The sequence below is a fragment of the Fulmarus glacialis genome, unplaced genomic scaffold (genome assembly GCF_000690835.1).
Source record: "Fulmarus glacialis isolate BGI_N327 unplaced genomic scaffold, ASM69083v1 scaffold32910, whole genome shotgun sequence".
Classification (NCBI taxonomy): Eukaryota; Metazoa; Chordata; class Aves; order Procellariiformes; family Procellariidae; genus Fulmarus; species Fulmarus glacialis.
In genome coordinates this window covers 7460-24542 of record NW_009186437.1, presented here as the reverse complement: position 1 = coordinate 24542, position 17083 = coordinate 7460, and the positions used below count along the sequence as shown (strand labels likewise).

The 17083-nt window shown below is 35.4% G+C and overlaps 1 protein-coding gene across 1 annotated transcript in view; it reads right to left on the bottom strand.

The window, feature by feature from the left end:
* KIF15 (kinesin family member 15) overlaps positions 1-17083 on the bottom strand; it is a gene marked incomplete at its 3' end in the record, with an annotated part of 34922 nt that overhangs the window by 11740 nt on the left and 6099 nt on the right. The window contains 18 exon segments of the mRNA XM_009587824.1: positions 235-321; positions 593-668; positions 1097-1182; positions 2189-2339; positions 3742-3907; positions 4439-4544; positions 5323-5430; positions 6331-6528; positions 6898-7039; positions 9216-9357; positions 9775-9952; positions 11029-11238; positions 11960-12051; positions 13787-13910; positions 14633-14755; positions 16671-16796; positions 16921-17074; positions 17076-17083. The exon segment at positions 17076-17083 is cut by the window's right edge and continues 48 nt beyond it. Coding sequence (XP_009586119.1) covers positions 235-321; positions 593-668; positions 1097-1182; positions 2189-2339; positions 3742-3907; positions 4439-4544; positions 5323-5430; positions 6331-6528; positions 6898-7039; positions 9216-9357; positions 9775-9952; positions 11029-11238; positions 11960-12051; positions 13787-13910; positions 14633-14755; positions 16671-16796; positions 16921-17074; positions 17076-17083 — 2277 coding nt within the window.

Below are 17083 nucleotides of genomic sequence, written 5' to 3'. Positions count from 1 at the left end.
TTTGTTTGTTTAACCTTCAGTTATCTTGTGTTTTCTCTGAATGCATACCAGTTTCCTACTGGCCTGCAAACTCTACACCAGTAAAAGGTAGGATTTATTTTACTTAGACAGACAGCCAGGATTGCCTAGAATCACAGAATTACTAAGTATCATAGAAGGCTCTGGGCTTTCAACTCTACTACAGAACATAGTTACCTGCAAAACTGGGTATCAGTAACAGAAATAAGCCCAAACCTTATCCGCATCATTTGTCTTCTTCAAAGAAACAATAAACTCTTCTGCAGCAGCCAGCTCCTGTTCCAATTTCTGCAGTTTTGCTTCCTAGAAGAAATAAATGTGAAGGAGAGATTTAATTACTTTTGAAGCATGTTTTGTAAAGAACAAAGCCATGAAAAAAAAAAATGGAAGAAACTAAGTTTTTTGCCTTACCAGAAAAATTAAGCAGTAGCTTAACAAAACAATCTGAAACTTGAGAACTCTACTTTTATTTTGCTGGTAATCTACAGAACAGTCAGTTCACCAATAAAATTGCTATTAATGCACAAGGAAATCCATGAACACACAATTTAGTGATTCACTTCTGCTGTTGTACCTGCTGCTCACACCGTGTCACCATTTCAGAGGATGGTTTCTCCACCTGTGCTTTTTCAAGTACTTTCAAGAGTTCCCTGGAGAAAAAACCCACATTTCTAGTGAGAAATATAATCAGAACATAAGAGCTTTAACAAGAATCAAGTCATATAAGTTTATTCTATTTGCACTTAATTTTTTTGAAGAGTTCTTTAACTTCTCCGTGCTATACAAAAGACTAATAGTTTAGTTACTTGCCATACGCTGCTATCAGTAGTGGAACTTTATCTTTGACATGAAGAACTATACTTGTAACGAAATTACATTTGTCACGTTAATTGAATACATTAAAATGAAGTGTTGTTCTAAGTTGGATAAAATAAAAAAAGCCCATTATGTAATTATCTCCACCCAGCTGGGGAAAAACTCCTCTACAAATAGGATCCCCATCTGAATACAAAACCTAGCATAGGACAGAAACAATGAAGTCAGATGAAAATAAACCCCACCACTAATTAAAACTTACTTTGAATTGTTTTCTTTGTCTTCTTGTAATTGTAATGTTAGTTTTTCATTATGTTCTTTTTCTGTTTTCAGGAGTTTCAAAAGGTTCTAGAATATCAAAATATATGTTGTTATAACAAGTTACAACATAAGGTCTTTAGAATAATTTAAACCAAAAATAAAAATCTAAAAAACCTCCTAAAATGACTGAAAAACCGCCACAAAACCTTAGATGGAAACGGAAAGATCTTTAGCTTTGTTCTGAACAAGTTCAACAGTAAACTCTTATTTATATTAAGCAATCAGCTCTTCTCACCTGCCATTGATAATGATTTCATATAGCTATAATGTTCCTCAACATCCAAGGCTTTAAGGGCAGAAATTACAATTTTCAACTGTAGCTTAATTTGGGTGGATTTTTCAAATTCTAACCAGCAGTTCAAGATATTAGACTATAAGGAATTTAAAATAATAATTTTCAATCTGTCAGTATTCCTATAAACACCAAAAAGGAAAACTTACAGCAAACTTGCTGAGCAGGCACACTGCAGAAAAGCAGGCAAAATCATTTGCAAAAGCCCTTGAGCAACCTTACTGCTGTTTTGCAGTCACTGCAGTCTGACAGGCTTTCAAGGGCAGCATCAACTAAATTCCAGGACAGCGATCCACCACAAAAAGGCATAGATCATTTTAACAAGATCACATCCACTATGAAAATTTTTAAGAAACTGCTTTGTAAAGATAGAATAAGTAAGCTAGTCTTAGCTAGCACTGAGATGAAAGGTCACCAGCATTTCAATGTCATGATTCTTTTCCAAAGCAGTTTCTTATTTCTTTACTAATTAACCCATCTCCCTCAACATTTCCAGAGCAGTTTCTTCAGCTGAAAAACCTACTACTTCATCATGCTATTGGATATTTCTTGTAGCCTGTGATTGCAAAAATCTTGCACCAAGTTTTAAAAAAGATTCTGGGTACATCTTCCAAATGAGATCACCAGGAAACCTATTACTACTGTGGAATTTATTATTGATGATACAGTAACAGAAATTAAACAATCTGGCTACATGAGTAACTGTATAATAAAGTCCTTTAAAAACCTTGACTGTCTTACACAAAGCTCAGTTTTCATTGCTTCTGCTTCTTGTTTTCTGTCCTGAAGTTGTTGCTTCAGTTGATCTGTCTCAAACTTCGCTACTTCCTGCAAATTGTCGTAGTCATCCTGCAGGCTTGCTTTTTCTTCAAGAATCTTTTCATGTTCTAGCCTTTATAAAAGAAACAAACAAACCCACCCACAATATTAACATAAGGGTTTGTTTCATTATAAAAATACTCCAATCAAATGTATTTTATAATCTTCAGATAACTTAGAGTACAGTTATTTTAGAAAGAAGTGATTGACAAGTGGTAACTTTTTTTTAAACTCAGAAACCCCAAATTTATGAAAGGCACAGGAAATTTAAGTAGCATTGGCAGAGAAGGCAGAGCACTTTTTCTGATCCCTAGAAATAATTTACTTCTTAAAAAATTCTATAGAAATTTCAGTCACTGTGTCTTGATAATGGTGTTCACCCATTTTTTTTTTTTTTAAATTTTTTTTTTTAGCCAGTTGTTGGACAAAAGACTCTGCTAGAATGATCCTGAGGACTGCATCTGCTTAGTTGATATCTGGGTTATTTATCCCATATAAAATCTTTATATATTCTGGGCAAGTCTGGATTATTTCCCTCTAAATTGTTGCCCTGAAAACTTATTTCATTTGATCTTTCACAAAAGTGAAAAGTAAAGAGAGGTAAAAGAGCCACTAGACAAGTGTTATGAATCATGTTATTAATGAAGAGTCTATAGAAAGAATACCCTCCAAAAAGTCAGTACTTCTGCTAACACAGAAAGCATCAGTGAAACCACAACATTTAATTTCAATTCGAGGTCCCCAGTCTCACAATGCTTCACTCAAAAAATGACTTCAGTTAAGACATGACCTGCTATAATGCAATAATGTAGTTAAGCTTTCCAGGAAAAAAACCCCACAAAACCAAAACCCAACAAAACAAACAAAACCCACCACCAACAAAACCCAACATAGCTAAGTCGCACTAATGATCAAGAATCTCACTGATTTTCACCTCCCAATAACAACATCAATTATTGCATACAACATAGTGAGTTTTTCAGGCTTCAACAGTCAAGCTTCAGTTTATTTTTATGGTTTCTTTCCACTTGTATTTTTAGAGCAGCATCATTATGTTGCCTGCTTCATGTGACCAGACTGAGAAGTAACAGTTAATTTTTAAGACTAAATTGGAAAAAAAAAAACCAAAAAAACCCCAAAACACACCAAACAAACAAACTATGCCTCTTCAGCTACTTAACTTTTGGAGACCAGTAAGCTTATAGGTATATCCTACTTAATGGGAAAATGCTATAGCAACCAAAATCAAGGAAGCCTCATTTTATTTTCTTTCTGCTAATTTCACCATGTTCCCCCTCATGGCTCTGAAATAGGCATGGAAAGAATTGAGAAAAAAATAAGCAAAGGACATCAACACAAAATAACAACTTTAAATAAGAGATGTAAAGTGGAAGTTCACATGCAGAAAAGAAGAACTAAATCACTGGATGCATCCAGAAGGGAGGTTAAGGCATTTTACCAAATTGCCAACATACCTGACGCTGTCCAACTGGAACTGTACATCCATATGTCTACCAGAAAGCTGACTCATTTCTTTCTCTTGCTTTTCCCTAAAGGCACTATATTCCAATTTTACAGCAGACAGCTCCTTGTCTGCAGACTGCAGAACAATGCGCAAGTCATAGACTTCACTTTTTAATACTGTCAAAAACCAAACAAGTATTTCACGTTATTTGGAAAACTGCACTAGATACAGGATGTTTAACACTACATAACGTCCTGAGAAAGTCTCACAAAATTTTACATATTTTCAGTGGAATTAACCTTGAAGGTCACACACAAAAAGGATTTGTAAATGGAAAAGGTCAATGAAACAGAGTACAGACAGGATCAAAAACATTCCAGACGATATCACTGCATTTCCATAGACCAATAGAGGATTTTCCCTTTATTTTTAGTTATTTTCTTTATAAAATAACTGTATCCTATACTCCCTTCACATTCAGAGTGAACAGAAAACAATTTTCAATATTGTATACTTCGCAATACTGGGCAGAGAAAAGCTATTCTGCAAGTATTAGAGATTTTTTTCTTTAAAAAAGATAAGAGAAAGTCAAACCAGTATGACTTTAAAATCTTAAACCCAAATAGTTACTCAGCATGTGCTATTGTTGATTCAAAATATTAAGACACCTCAAAACTTCATATGGAATTTCAGTGTTAAAGACTTACTATCAGTCTTGCTTTGACTATCTTGAAATTGCTTTTCAAGTGATTTTATCTGTTCAAGGAGCTCCTGGCGCTCTTTACTCCAGTTATTCCTTTCAGATGAAAGAAGCTTGAGAAGAGAAGTAAAATTTTTAAATGGAAGAAATGTAGGAGTGGTTAAGTCAGAGCTGTAACAATAATAACGTATTAGAGCATTTAATCAGCTGATTATAAATACAAGATGCATTTTTCTTTAAATCTGATGTTTGGTGAATCTTGAAATCCATAGAAGTCCAAGAAAAAAAAGTATTTCAATATCACTGAAGACATTACCTTATCTAAAAGGTTCATTTAAAAGCAACCCACATCTTAGGAGCTGAGATCTACTTCAGAACAGAGCTATCAGAAATGAGACTGATCTGGGAAGAAAATAGGCCTTATTTCCTTTTCTATGTTAAATCAAACCTAGAGATTAAGGAAGACTTGTAAATATTTTATAGAGTAAGGATGTTTCAGTTCAGTTCCAACTGAGGCAAGTAGTATTTTCTGCATTCCGAAGTTTAAAATTTCTTTGTGACTATTGCTGTTTTCCAGAAATCATGAAGTTGGCCAAAACCAAGCACAGACATCTTTGGTGTCTATTTGCTTATATTTAAGATCAAGCAGGCTCAGAATCACAGCATTTAAAACAACAAAACCAAAAACCCCCAAACCTGCAGTGTTATGTTAAATGAAGTCCTTGTTTTCTTGCACAGCCCTGAGCTATGATGCTATGTAAATTTTTCAAAAGTCAAAACGCAAGTAACACTGCAGACCTCAGTAGACAACACAGTAGTATGAGTGTGGTAGATATCACCTTGTCATATATACACACTCACATATAGCCCTGCATTATATTGTTCTCTCACCTCCTGTATTTGTGCAGAATGATGCTCCAGTTTATTAATATGCTGCTGGAGTTTTATATTCTTGCTTTCCTCTTCATCCAGCTTTGTCTGCATTGCGCTCAGTTGCTCCTGTGACACAACAGACACTCAAAATTAGAACACCCATCTCCCAGTTATTCTCACATGCCATATGGCAGTCTGTGCATATTAAATATAAAAGTGTCAACTACTTTCTTTTTTTATGACCTGAACCAACAGAAAACAGAACATTCAAAAATAAGCTGATATCTAAGTAGCTGATTTCTCCTATTGCTAACTAAACTGCCAGAACACAAGAAAATCCGTCAGGGAATACAAGGACTGAATCCAATAAACACTTTGTTTTCAGACACGTTTATCTTGGAGAAATAAGGCTTTAAAAAGAAGTTATTCAAAATACACACTAGCTAAATTCCTTACAGGATCTCTGCACTATGGGAAGCATCAAAGAGGGGTTTTGGCTGTTGTGCCAGGGTTTTACATGCACTGAAGTTAGTTCCAGCTTCTAGAGAGTGGTTCAGATAACTTTGTAGCACTCTTCCACGTGACAAAAGACCTTCCCTGCCCTTTAGGAAAGATACAAGACAATTAAGGTATAATGGTGGACAAGCAATATTCGGCAGGTTTCTTCAAATAATACAGTGTTATATATTAAGCTTGGGTATTGTTCCAAATGTAGCTGTCACCAGAGACTTATAAAGAAGTTTCCTCAGAAACAAGTTATCAGGTTAAAATAATAAAAGTTTAAATGCCCTGTATATCTTAAACTACTTAAGATATTCAACTTTCAAATCCCTTTCAATGTTTTCATTGTAAATCCTCTTAAGTACAATGTATAATTAACTCTTTAGTGAAGCCTTAAGTATTCATCAAGAGTTTCAATTTCCCACACAAATTAAAATGTATTTGGTGTGAGGGAAGTATTTCATGCCAAAACCTGCTTTATTATAAAGTTATACATACACTTCAGTTTTTATTCAGAACATTCACCTGTGCCACTTTGAGCTCCTCAGCAATGGCCTCATATGCTTGTTCATTCATCTCTGGGGGAACTGGCTCTTTCAAAATGTCATCCATCATCTCTTCGGAACACTGAAAGTCTTCAGAATGATAATCTGAGATTTCTGGGCTTATTCGTGGCACTAGGCGAGATCTTAGCTGGTAAGCTTTTGTTGGAGTGGTTATGTTCTGTTATAAAGATTACAAAGCAGTCTTTATTTCAACTGTAAAATGGAATTAAGACTTTATATTTTATAGTTCTGTAGGCAGAATAATGAAATAAAATGCTCAAAGTGATTAGTTCTAAAGCACTACACTTTTTCAGATTTGTTATCTGATTACAGTAGCAGTCATTCAGTAAGTATTTCAGAACAAAAAAGCAGCCTATCTGCTTTATCACATGGATTACGTGCCAGAACACTAGTTAGGTTAAGGGATCATACAAATGAAAGTCTATGTTCTCACACAACTCAGAAGTAAGTATGCATGGTTTAAAATAAACTTATTCTCATACCTTAAGAGTTTGTCTATGTAGCTATGTCTATGTTATTCTCATACCTTAAGAGTTTGTCTATGTAGCTTATGTAACTGAGAGACTTCTCGGCGCTTGTGTGCTTTGGTTGCCTCCAGAATGTTTTCAAGATGTTGGTTTCCCTTCCGAAGGGATTGAAGCTCTGATTCCAGTTCCATATGCTTTTTCCTGTTTAGGAAGTATTTTATTACTGTCAAAACCACTCCATCAGTATGCCCTCCCATCAGTAAGAATAAGCTGCAGCATTGCCAGTGAGCAAGCTAAAGCTGAACTCTTGCCCAAACATTGAAATACATTATTTTGAGAAGAAAGCCACCACTGCTGTATTAAAAAATAAAAAATAAAAAAAAAAAATTAAAAAGCCGAGAGGCTTATTTTTGCTTGCATAATGAAAGCAAGCAGATGGATAACTAAATGTGTCAGAAAAAATCCATTACGCGGTAAGAAATAAGCTGAGAGCTCTGCAATTCCTTTTATGAGAAAGTGATATCACCCATACCAATATGGTTTTAAGCTTTTAAAATGTTATCCAGTTATATGAGAAGTCTGAACTGGTGCTTGCCAGGATTAAAGAAAATCCTTTAAAGATTTTTTTTGGAAATGCTACTCTGTTAATATTATTTTGCCCTGTGAGAGTACTTTAACTGAAATCCAACAATTGAGCAGAAATTTAGGAATAATTTTAATTAGGTATTTTGCAGAGCTACATGCTGTTACTGTGATAGCTGACCTCACTGATATAATTGTAGGGTCAAAGTCTACAGGAAAAAGGAACTATACTATTTCATCTTTTGGCAGTTTAATGCTATCACTTTCCCTCATGTTTTTAGCATCTGCAACAAAACTTACAGAACAGAATAGAACTTTAGTTCTGATTGTCTGGGACAACAGAAAAATTAGCATACATTGATTTTGTGAAATTGTTAAATTTTACTCTACTTATTCAGTTACAGCATATAGTTACACTTGAGTGTAAGATTAAGCATCCAGTTACTCTGAAACTGGAAACAAGTTTAAAATTTAGTGAAATCCACAGGTGAATCCAGAGGCTCAAAAGCACACTTCTGCTTGACTGCACTCCACTAAGAAAATGTCAGCAATAAAAATGCATACATACTATCAAGAAAGCAAGACATGCACAAAACATGTAATACATAAAATAGGAATACATGAAATGGGCAGGAAAATAAAGTAATTAATATATGAAGATATAAATAAACCATTGTAACTAATGATACAGGACAATAGATGGATTGCTGAATTGATAAACTCAGTAGATTGTAACATTCTAGATTCACTGAAATAAAAAAAACCAACAACGTTAGATACAAGCTAAAAATAAATATAATAAAAAAAAAGTCGGGTCCCTTTTGCCTTCCAGGTTTACATTATGTTTGCTGGAAATGCAATTATTTTTCTTGTATCTCCAGTAACAGGACCTGAATTTTCCAGAAATGGGGTTTGTCAAGTTAAGCCATGTATTATTCACTTGTATATGAATATATATACACACACACACTCTGAAGGTATTACTCAGGCCTTTCGCATTATCTTGTGCTGCCTTCAAGGAGAACAATGACAGTTAATTCTTTACTACATTAGTAAGGACAAAGTAGACCCTTATCTCATGTTTAGATGCCAAAGCAAATGGACATGAATGAACTATTGACACCATGTCTTTGCTCTAATTTGAATTAAATCTCTGTTCCAATAACAAGTCTCAAGATAGTAGTACTATTGCCTTCTTAAAAATCTTTGAAGTGGAGACAAAAAATTAACCAACAGGTTAGCCAAAATTTTATGGGGTGCTTGGATTCTACATTTATGGTGACTCAAACCTGCAATCTTAAAAAAATTACTGTTGCACTAAAACAAACAAAAACCCCAAAATACACCCCCTAAAGCCCATCAGCTCTTAGTTCCTGTCACTGCTTCTATCTGCAATATTTCAGTTACTGAAAAATACTTGCTCAACATGGAAACTAAGCCAAACTCCCCCTGTCCCATTAAGCAGGTGACTATCAGAATTCCAGGGTATGTGCATCTCCTGCACGTTGTGAAGCATTGTTTTGCATCTTAGCATAAAGAAGAGCTTTCAGAAACACAAAAAAATCTGCAACGGTGCAGACATGCCTTCAGATTGCATCATGGTTGTTTCCTAGACTGGGAGTAACTGAGTTCAACAGGAACATATTCAGCGTGCCATTTTTCTTAACCTAAGCATCTCTTACACGTGAAGAATATACTTAGACTGTATATTCAGGATCTGAGACTAACTTTTAAAAATCAGTATAAGTAATTATTTAAAAGCATTTAAAGACATTTCTATACTGTTTTGTCTCACTTGGTTAGCTCTTTAAATTCTTCATATTCTTGCTTTGAACTTGCCAGTTCACTCTGAGTCTGTAGCAGGCGTGCTTTCAGCTTTTCAACAGATGCCAGTGAGTTGCCTTCCACTGATATGGTGGTGGAATATAAATGATGACCTAAAGAACAAACATATACCCTCTGAAATCACAGGGTAGCTCAAATATCTTAATTTTTACTAAAATGAAAGCATTTGTAGGCTTTTGAACAGCATACCAGCAATTGAGATTGATAGCAACAGTCCACATGAAAACCAGTAGAATAATTAATATTACTGCAGTCTTCATGACAACTAAGGACAACAAAATGAGATTATGGATGGTGTTCAAAAGATGCACAAGAATCCAAATTCCCTATTGCTGTATTTTCTTGAAGGCCAACATGAATAAAACAAAGAAAACCTATTTTATCAGTCTTCAGGTATCACTTTGAAGAAGGCAAAAATGCATCAAGACAGACAACGTCTTCAACACTACACTGCACACAACAGAAATGCAGTAAGTTTATTTAGCTGAAAAACATTAGCATATTTTTACCTCCAGTATTTTTCTCTGTGGCTGAAGCTTCCAAAAAAGCTTTTTCTAGTTCTGCGATAGTCTGAGCATCAATTTCTTGGGCCTTTTTAACTGACTGTAAAGAACGAAGTCTTTTATTCTCCTCTCTGAGGTTATGGTTCTCCATGGCATACTTTGCAATTCGTGGGTGTTGTTCCATCTGTGATAAGCAGTATTTTATTCAGCAGTTTTTATTTTACAGATAATGCTATACATATCTAGCTGTTGCTCTACTACCTTTAATAAGCATTAAATTGCAATGGAAGAGGAAAAAAGGTATTCCCTACAGTGGTTAAAACTGGCCCAATTTTTTTTTGTTAGTTTTCTTACACCCTTGGAATCTGCTCTCAAAAAAGACAGTGGGTTTACATTTTATGTATTTGTTCTTTTACTGGTAATAAAGCAGTAGAAGCTTTTCTTGCTGCTCTTGACATCCCTTTTCAGTTTCAACTTTGAGCTTTGGCTTTCTTAACGCTGTCCCTGCATGCCATAGTAATGTTTCTATAGTCCTTTAATGACTATCCTGACTTCTGTACTTTTTTTCCTCCTTCACTTTGGAGCTTAGTTATGAGCTAGATTCAAGCTGGTCTTCTAATACATCTACTTCTTCCTACTTGTGCTTGGAGGAAATTGTTTTTAAAGATCTGCCCTCTCTTGATCATCTTTGTTCTTCAAAACTGCCTCACAAATGATACCACACCTACCAAATACCTGAATAACCTGAAGCCTCAGGTATGTACTTTACTACTTGCCTTTCTCAAACAGCTCCAGGAGAGCATCACCCCTGATTGGCCCATCTAGCATCTATGTTACTATCCTTCAGAAACCTGCTGTATTACTTGCATACTGCTGTCTTTCCCTTTCAACAGATGTCATGGAAGTTAAAGTCTCCCATAAGAAAGAGGATTTGTGATTTGGAGACTTCCTTGAGTTCCTTAAAGGAGACTTAGTCCTCTACCTAACCCAGATCAGGTGGCCGGTAGCAAGCTCCCACCATGACATCACCCTTATTAGCCTCTCCTCTTATGCAAACTCACAAGCTCTAAACCCACCCATTGCCCCTTCCACAGGGAAACTCCATGCATTTGAGATGCTTCTATAAAGGAACCCACCACTCTTCCTCTCTTTTCCTGCCTGCCTTTCCTAAAAAGCTGTACCCATCCATCACAGAACTCCATCACATGAGCTATTCTCACAAAAGAAAATTGTTCCAGAAAGGAAAAACCAAAGATTTACCTGTTCTCTGAGTGTCTGCAATTCCTCCCTCAGTTCACTGAGGAGATCATCTTGCTCTTTTGGCAATAAACTTCCACCAGCCTCTTTATGTAATCTCTCCAAGCGAACAATATGGTCTTCACGGAATTTAACTATCATTTTATTGGACTGAATAAATTTCTCCTTCTTGGCACACAGATCTTCTAGTTGAGCAATTTTTTCTAATAAATTCTTAGAAAGTACATATACAGATTGGTGGAGAAGCAAGAGTTACACTAGATGAATTTTTAAGGTGCATGTATCACAAACACAAATCATGCAAAACTCAATTAACAATAATTTTGTGAATACAGAGACTATCATCTGGAGCAGATCTGTAGAGAGCAACAGCTCATACCAAGAAGCCAAATTACACACTATATTGCAAAAACTTTACTTAGAAGCTCCAATATGATCCTGTAGACTAAGTATTCAGATAAGCACATCAGATGTACCCCTCAAGTGCCTGTTTCAGTTAATTTTCTTCCAAAAAAATCCATTTTGGATGGTTCACCACTGCGCCGTGACACGAACCAAAGCACAATAAAATGGGGATGACTGGAAGTTTTGCTTCAAAAACCACAATGTTGATCCAAACACTCAAAGATGCACTCAAAATTAAGTAAAACAGAAGTTTGTTTTCTGTTCAAACTTTTAATTAGAAAATCCAAATAAACAACCCACCCTTAAAACTAAACATACTATGAAAGCTATCATATGACTTGTCTGAATTTGAAAGATTTTATCTTAAATGACATTTGACTAGTTCCCTTATTACGAAACCTTATCATCTTTGGACAGAGTATTTTTATTCGAAAACAAAGAAAAATCATGAAGAGAGCCAGTTTCAATATGCTCACTGCTCTTTCAGAGAGTACACAGAATGCACTTCGAAATATTAGTGGTTTCTTACTTTCTTTTCACCTTCTGATTTCTCCCAGAACAACATTGCTTCAAGAAAGTTGTTCATGTAATTTATATTGTTCTTCCCTTTTTCAACAGCACCTGTAGGGTAAGTCAAAGAAACAAATGCCGTATTTATTAGAATATCGGTTAACCAGGTTTTCCGACATACATAACGTGACAGTTGTGTAAAGAAAATTTAAATAAATTCTTCGAACAATATAATTCCTCTAAGATCATGTGCTGTACCCAGAGCAAAGAAGTTTAGACTGTAATTCTTAGTCACCTGCAAATGCTGATAAAGAACAGAGTCAATATACATAATTGTATAATTAACAAAGTTGTTCAAGCATTAAACAGCTTTACGATGAGCTTTTATTAAAATAAAAAAATCAAGTTTGTTCAGCTGAGTACATCTATAAAATGCAAAATCCCTCTGAAATTAATTTGATAACGCTAAGCCACTATTGGCATTATTATTACAGTTTGCACATTAGAAGTGGACTAAATGGTTTATGAGAAGGAAATTCAGGAAAATAAGCATTAATTAAGTGGACAATTAGTGATTTAATCTGGAAGGAAAGTGTCCACACAAGGGATTAAAAGGGCTTAATTAATCCACTCCAGAAATTAATTTAAAATAGCTTTCCTGAACATCCTCATGCAGGCAAGACTACTCATTTATAGAATACTAATCACCATAGTATCTAGGTGCATAATAACTACCGTATTGTAATTCAGTATATTAAAAAATGCCATCATGTTTTTAAAGTAGCTAGTAAGCAGATTTCATATTTGTGTGATCGACTATTACGAACATGATTTAACTGCATAGACTAAACACAGCTCTAATACATTAGGTTCTGCATAAAACCTCTCTTCAGTGTTTAAGCATCATCACTTGCTTTCCCTCAGAACCCTATCACAAGTCTAACAATATTTTTGAGCCCTCTGTCAATATTCATGTATTCACGGACAGCAATTCAGTGTCCCACATAATCACTGACTTGTTTTTACTGGTTAAATGTGTGTGCTCACAGACAAGTAATTTTTCCTTAGGAGAACGCATCACAGATCCTTTATCTTAGACAAGTCTTTCTAACTTCTGTAGTAACTTTCATTGTTGTATTTTCTATTTCTTGGCAAGGTCAGGAAAGTTGACTCAGGATCACAGTTAAGAGTTACAAGACCAAGTTTACTACCTTGTAATCAAGCATTATAAGGTAGTATATTTCAGTGAGAAGTATACATAGTAGAAAGCTATGCTGGGATCTATATTGCAAATACAGTGATCTAGTGAAAAGCTACTGCAAATAAAAAATTACATATTGATAAAAACGCCATTACCATCTTACATTGAAAATGATCTGTTATCAAAAGGTAAACATCCTTCTTAGGATCTTCCTGAAGGGGCAAAAGGGGAAGGGGGGCGGGGAAATCCAGTCCTGAGCTTAAAAAGAATGTGGATTCAATGGGTAATATCAACACCTTAGGGCCCTCCCTCCTAAATGTGCAAGCAATCACATGTAAACTTTTGGTTACTTAAAGGATTAGGCAGCATACCTCTTACGAACTGGAAGAGTATTCTAGGTATTATGTAATAGAAATATAGCCCTGTACACAAACTTATGAGAGGATGAAAATAAAATCACATTAAGAATTTCTGCAAAATATTATATACAGATACAGGCAATGGGATCCATAAGACAAATGTAACCTCTGTAGGTCAGTCCCCACAAAAATATTAATTGTTCAGAAACTTAATGAATTACATAAGGCTCCAACACTCTAAGCTAAAAAAGTAGCAAGTTCTCTCTCCCTCACCCCCAACTCTTACCTTGTGATACAGAAATATCACGCATAAATGGCACTGAAGTAAGTTGAGCAAGCTGCTCTTTCAACTTCTTGACCTCAGCTTGCAGTTGGCTCACATTTCCTTGTGTGTCTTCATTTACCACAGCCTGTCATAAATATGTTAAGAGAAAATTAGGAAGAGGTACAAATAAAAAAAATCTTGTATTTTATAGGATAAAAGAAAAGTCAAAGACTGCAAAGCAACAAAACTACTGAGAAGTTTTCCATCTTAGGAAAGGAAGAACTCATGGGAAAAGCAATGTTCAGTTTACTAAGAAACCAGTAAGTTGCACTTTAGCTAAAAACATTGGTTAAAAAATTTAATGTTTTCTGCAGAATTTTCTCTAGAGCTTTTTGACCTCAGCTAAGCAGTATACATCGAAGGCAGTAGTTTCCAGCCAGATGCCAACATACTTCCAAAACCCACTCATGAGAAATTACATTTTGGGAATTAACATATATAAAAGCTAGATGCACTGAAATACCATTGAATCTAATTTTTTTAATGACAATTTTAATTTTTAGTACAGATTTACTTACTTTTTCCAATGAAGTGCTCGGAGAGCAAGCAATGAACACACACTATTACCAGCCATTACTTAGTCCCCAGCTGTTGTACTCTATTCATAATCAAAAGCAAACAAGTCCTTTTCAAAAATCATGCCAGAAACATTTAGGAAAGCAAATTTAGGATTTTAGAATAAGTTATATTCATTTAAATTACTGAAAGCACAAGAGTATTTCAATGAAGCTATCCTGTTTGCAGGTGTGTAGTTTAAATGACAAGAAATTGTTTGTTGCAAAAATAAAGACATTGAATAACTCTTACCTTGTTTTTAATCAACTTTGCTCGCTGAGCAAAATTAAGGGTGGACAGTGTTTCACCAAAACACCTGGATCCCGGATGAACATTTGCGATTATACATGTTTTTGCGTTACCACCAAGGGAATCCTATTTAAAAACACAGAAGTTAACTTTATTTGCATGTTTTTGGCTACAGCAGGAAGCAATCCTTTGAACAAACTGCAGAAGGGATTTTATTTAACAAATCTCCATGCTACTTAAGTTTCTGAAATTTTATTTCAAACATGGGTATAAAGGATGTGACTGTAAATAAAGACTTTATTTGGGTTTTCAAAACCCTGATTTTATATTACTAATAAAAAACTTGAGATACTTGTTACACCTGAACAGCAAAGAGAGAAAAAAAACAGAGAAAAAAATTCAGGGAATAAAGTAAATATTTCACTTTAATCTTGGTCGTTAGCAGATTGGTATTCGCACTATTTTGAACATCATCTAGCCTATTGATTGCTCCAACCTAATTTCTGGTGGCAATTGCCAAACAAACAAACAAATCACAAAACAACACATTCTCGGCCAAGGATAAGAGAAATCTCTCCCTTTTACATGCATGTTTTCAAACACCTCCATGGTAGACAAGTAGCTCTCAAATCTCAAGAAGACAGCAGTTTTACCTAAGACTCTAAAAGCCTAGTACTACAACATAGTCCACAAGCCTCAATGGAGTTTTCTCTGTCTAGCAGAGAAGGTCATGTTTGTGGACTTCTTTGCAGTACAACCACCTGAAAAACCCCCACTTAAGAAAGTAACAGCTCATACAGTTGCAACTCTCTTTCATTTTCTGTGTATTTTGGGTTGCCTTGGAAGAACATAATTCTTCAGAGGTTCATGATTCTAGGATATACACAGAACAGGGATGGAATGATTGGGAAATTTTGCTCTGATCACAACAATACTGTGTTGCAATACAAGTACTATATTATGTACAAGTACTATATTATAATACAAAAATATATTACAGATACTATTCATTACTGTTCACAGAATTTTGGCGAGTGCTGGCATACAACAAATCTTTGTCTGCTTCCATCTTTGTTTTCTGTTCATCTTGAAAAAAGCCCATAAACTCTCAGGTAGGAAACTGTAAATTTATCTAATTCTTATCATACCGACACTTAGCACACATAGGCTAATTCTGGAAATCCTGCCAAACGTTTCAACACATCTCTAAATATTATATTGTGATACACAGTATTTCCCAAATTATAGGGTTGAAAACATATGCTGCTGCTGCTTCTTTAAAACTTGCAAATATGTGAAAGGAGATTATGAGCATAAATAAATTTCTTGTTGTCCTGGTTTCGGCTGGGATAGAGTTAAATTTCTTTCTAGTGCTGTGTTTTGGATTTAGTATGAGAAGAATGTTGATAACACACTGACGTTTTCAGTTGTTGCTAAGTATCCTGCTAGTCAAGGACATTCAGCTCAAGAAAAAAACAAAACAAAACAAACGTTGGGAGGGAGCACAGCCAGGACAGCTAGCCCAGCTGGCCAACAGGGTATTCCATACCATGTGATGTCATGCTCAGTATATGAATGGTAGGCGTGATCCAGGAAGTACCGATTGCTACTTGGTTATCGGTCAGCACGGGTGGTGAGCAATTGCATTGTGCACCACTCATTTTGTATATTCTATCATTATCATTATTATTTTCCCTTCTCTGTTCTATTAAACTGTCTTTATCTCAACCCACGAGTTTTTCCTCACTCTTACCCTTCTGATTCTCTCTCCATCCCACTGCGGGGGCAGGGGGGAGTGAGTGAGCAGCTGTGTGGTATTTGGCTGCCTGCCAGGTTAAACCACAACACTTGTCTTCAGTTAACAGCAATAAATGGACTATAACTCTGTTTAGGTAACAAGGTATTTTTCAAGCTTTCTTCCACCTGCCCAATATTGAAACAAATTTTTAATGTACCTGAGTTCAGCTTTTTAGAGTGAAAAACCAACCCAAATATTTTTTCTACAACCCAAGTAGCATATAAAATCCAGAGGATATGTTACCCGTAACAGAAAAGTGAGCTTGGAATCCCGGTAACAAATGTGTCTCTGTTTTCCATTACCCACATCAACAAGTGCTGTGATTACTTGGCCCAGGCAACTTAGTGATCGATTTATGTTACCTGCTTCCTGAAAAAAAAAAAAAAAAAAACAAACCAAACAAAAAAAAAGAACAAAGGTGAATAGATTTGGTGGATGGAACAGGGCAGTACATCTGGAAGGAGAAAGATGCCACAGATACTACAGAACTAACCTTCAACCTTAGTCCTTCTGTATGGGTGTCTTTCTGTCTCTCAGATCCTGCCAAGTCTACCAGATTGAGCAGGGAAGACCGAATGTTAACAATCTCATTGTTTTTCTCCATGGATTCCACTGTGATAGTGAAAACTGCATGTGATCTTGAGGATGTTTATTGA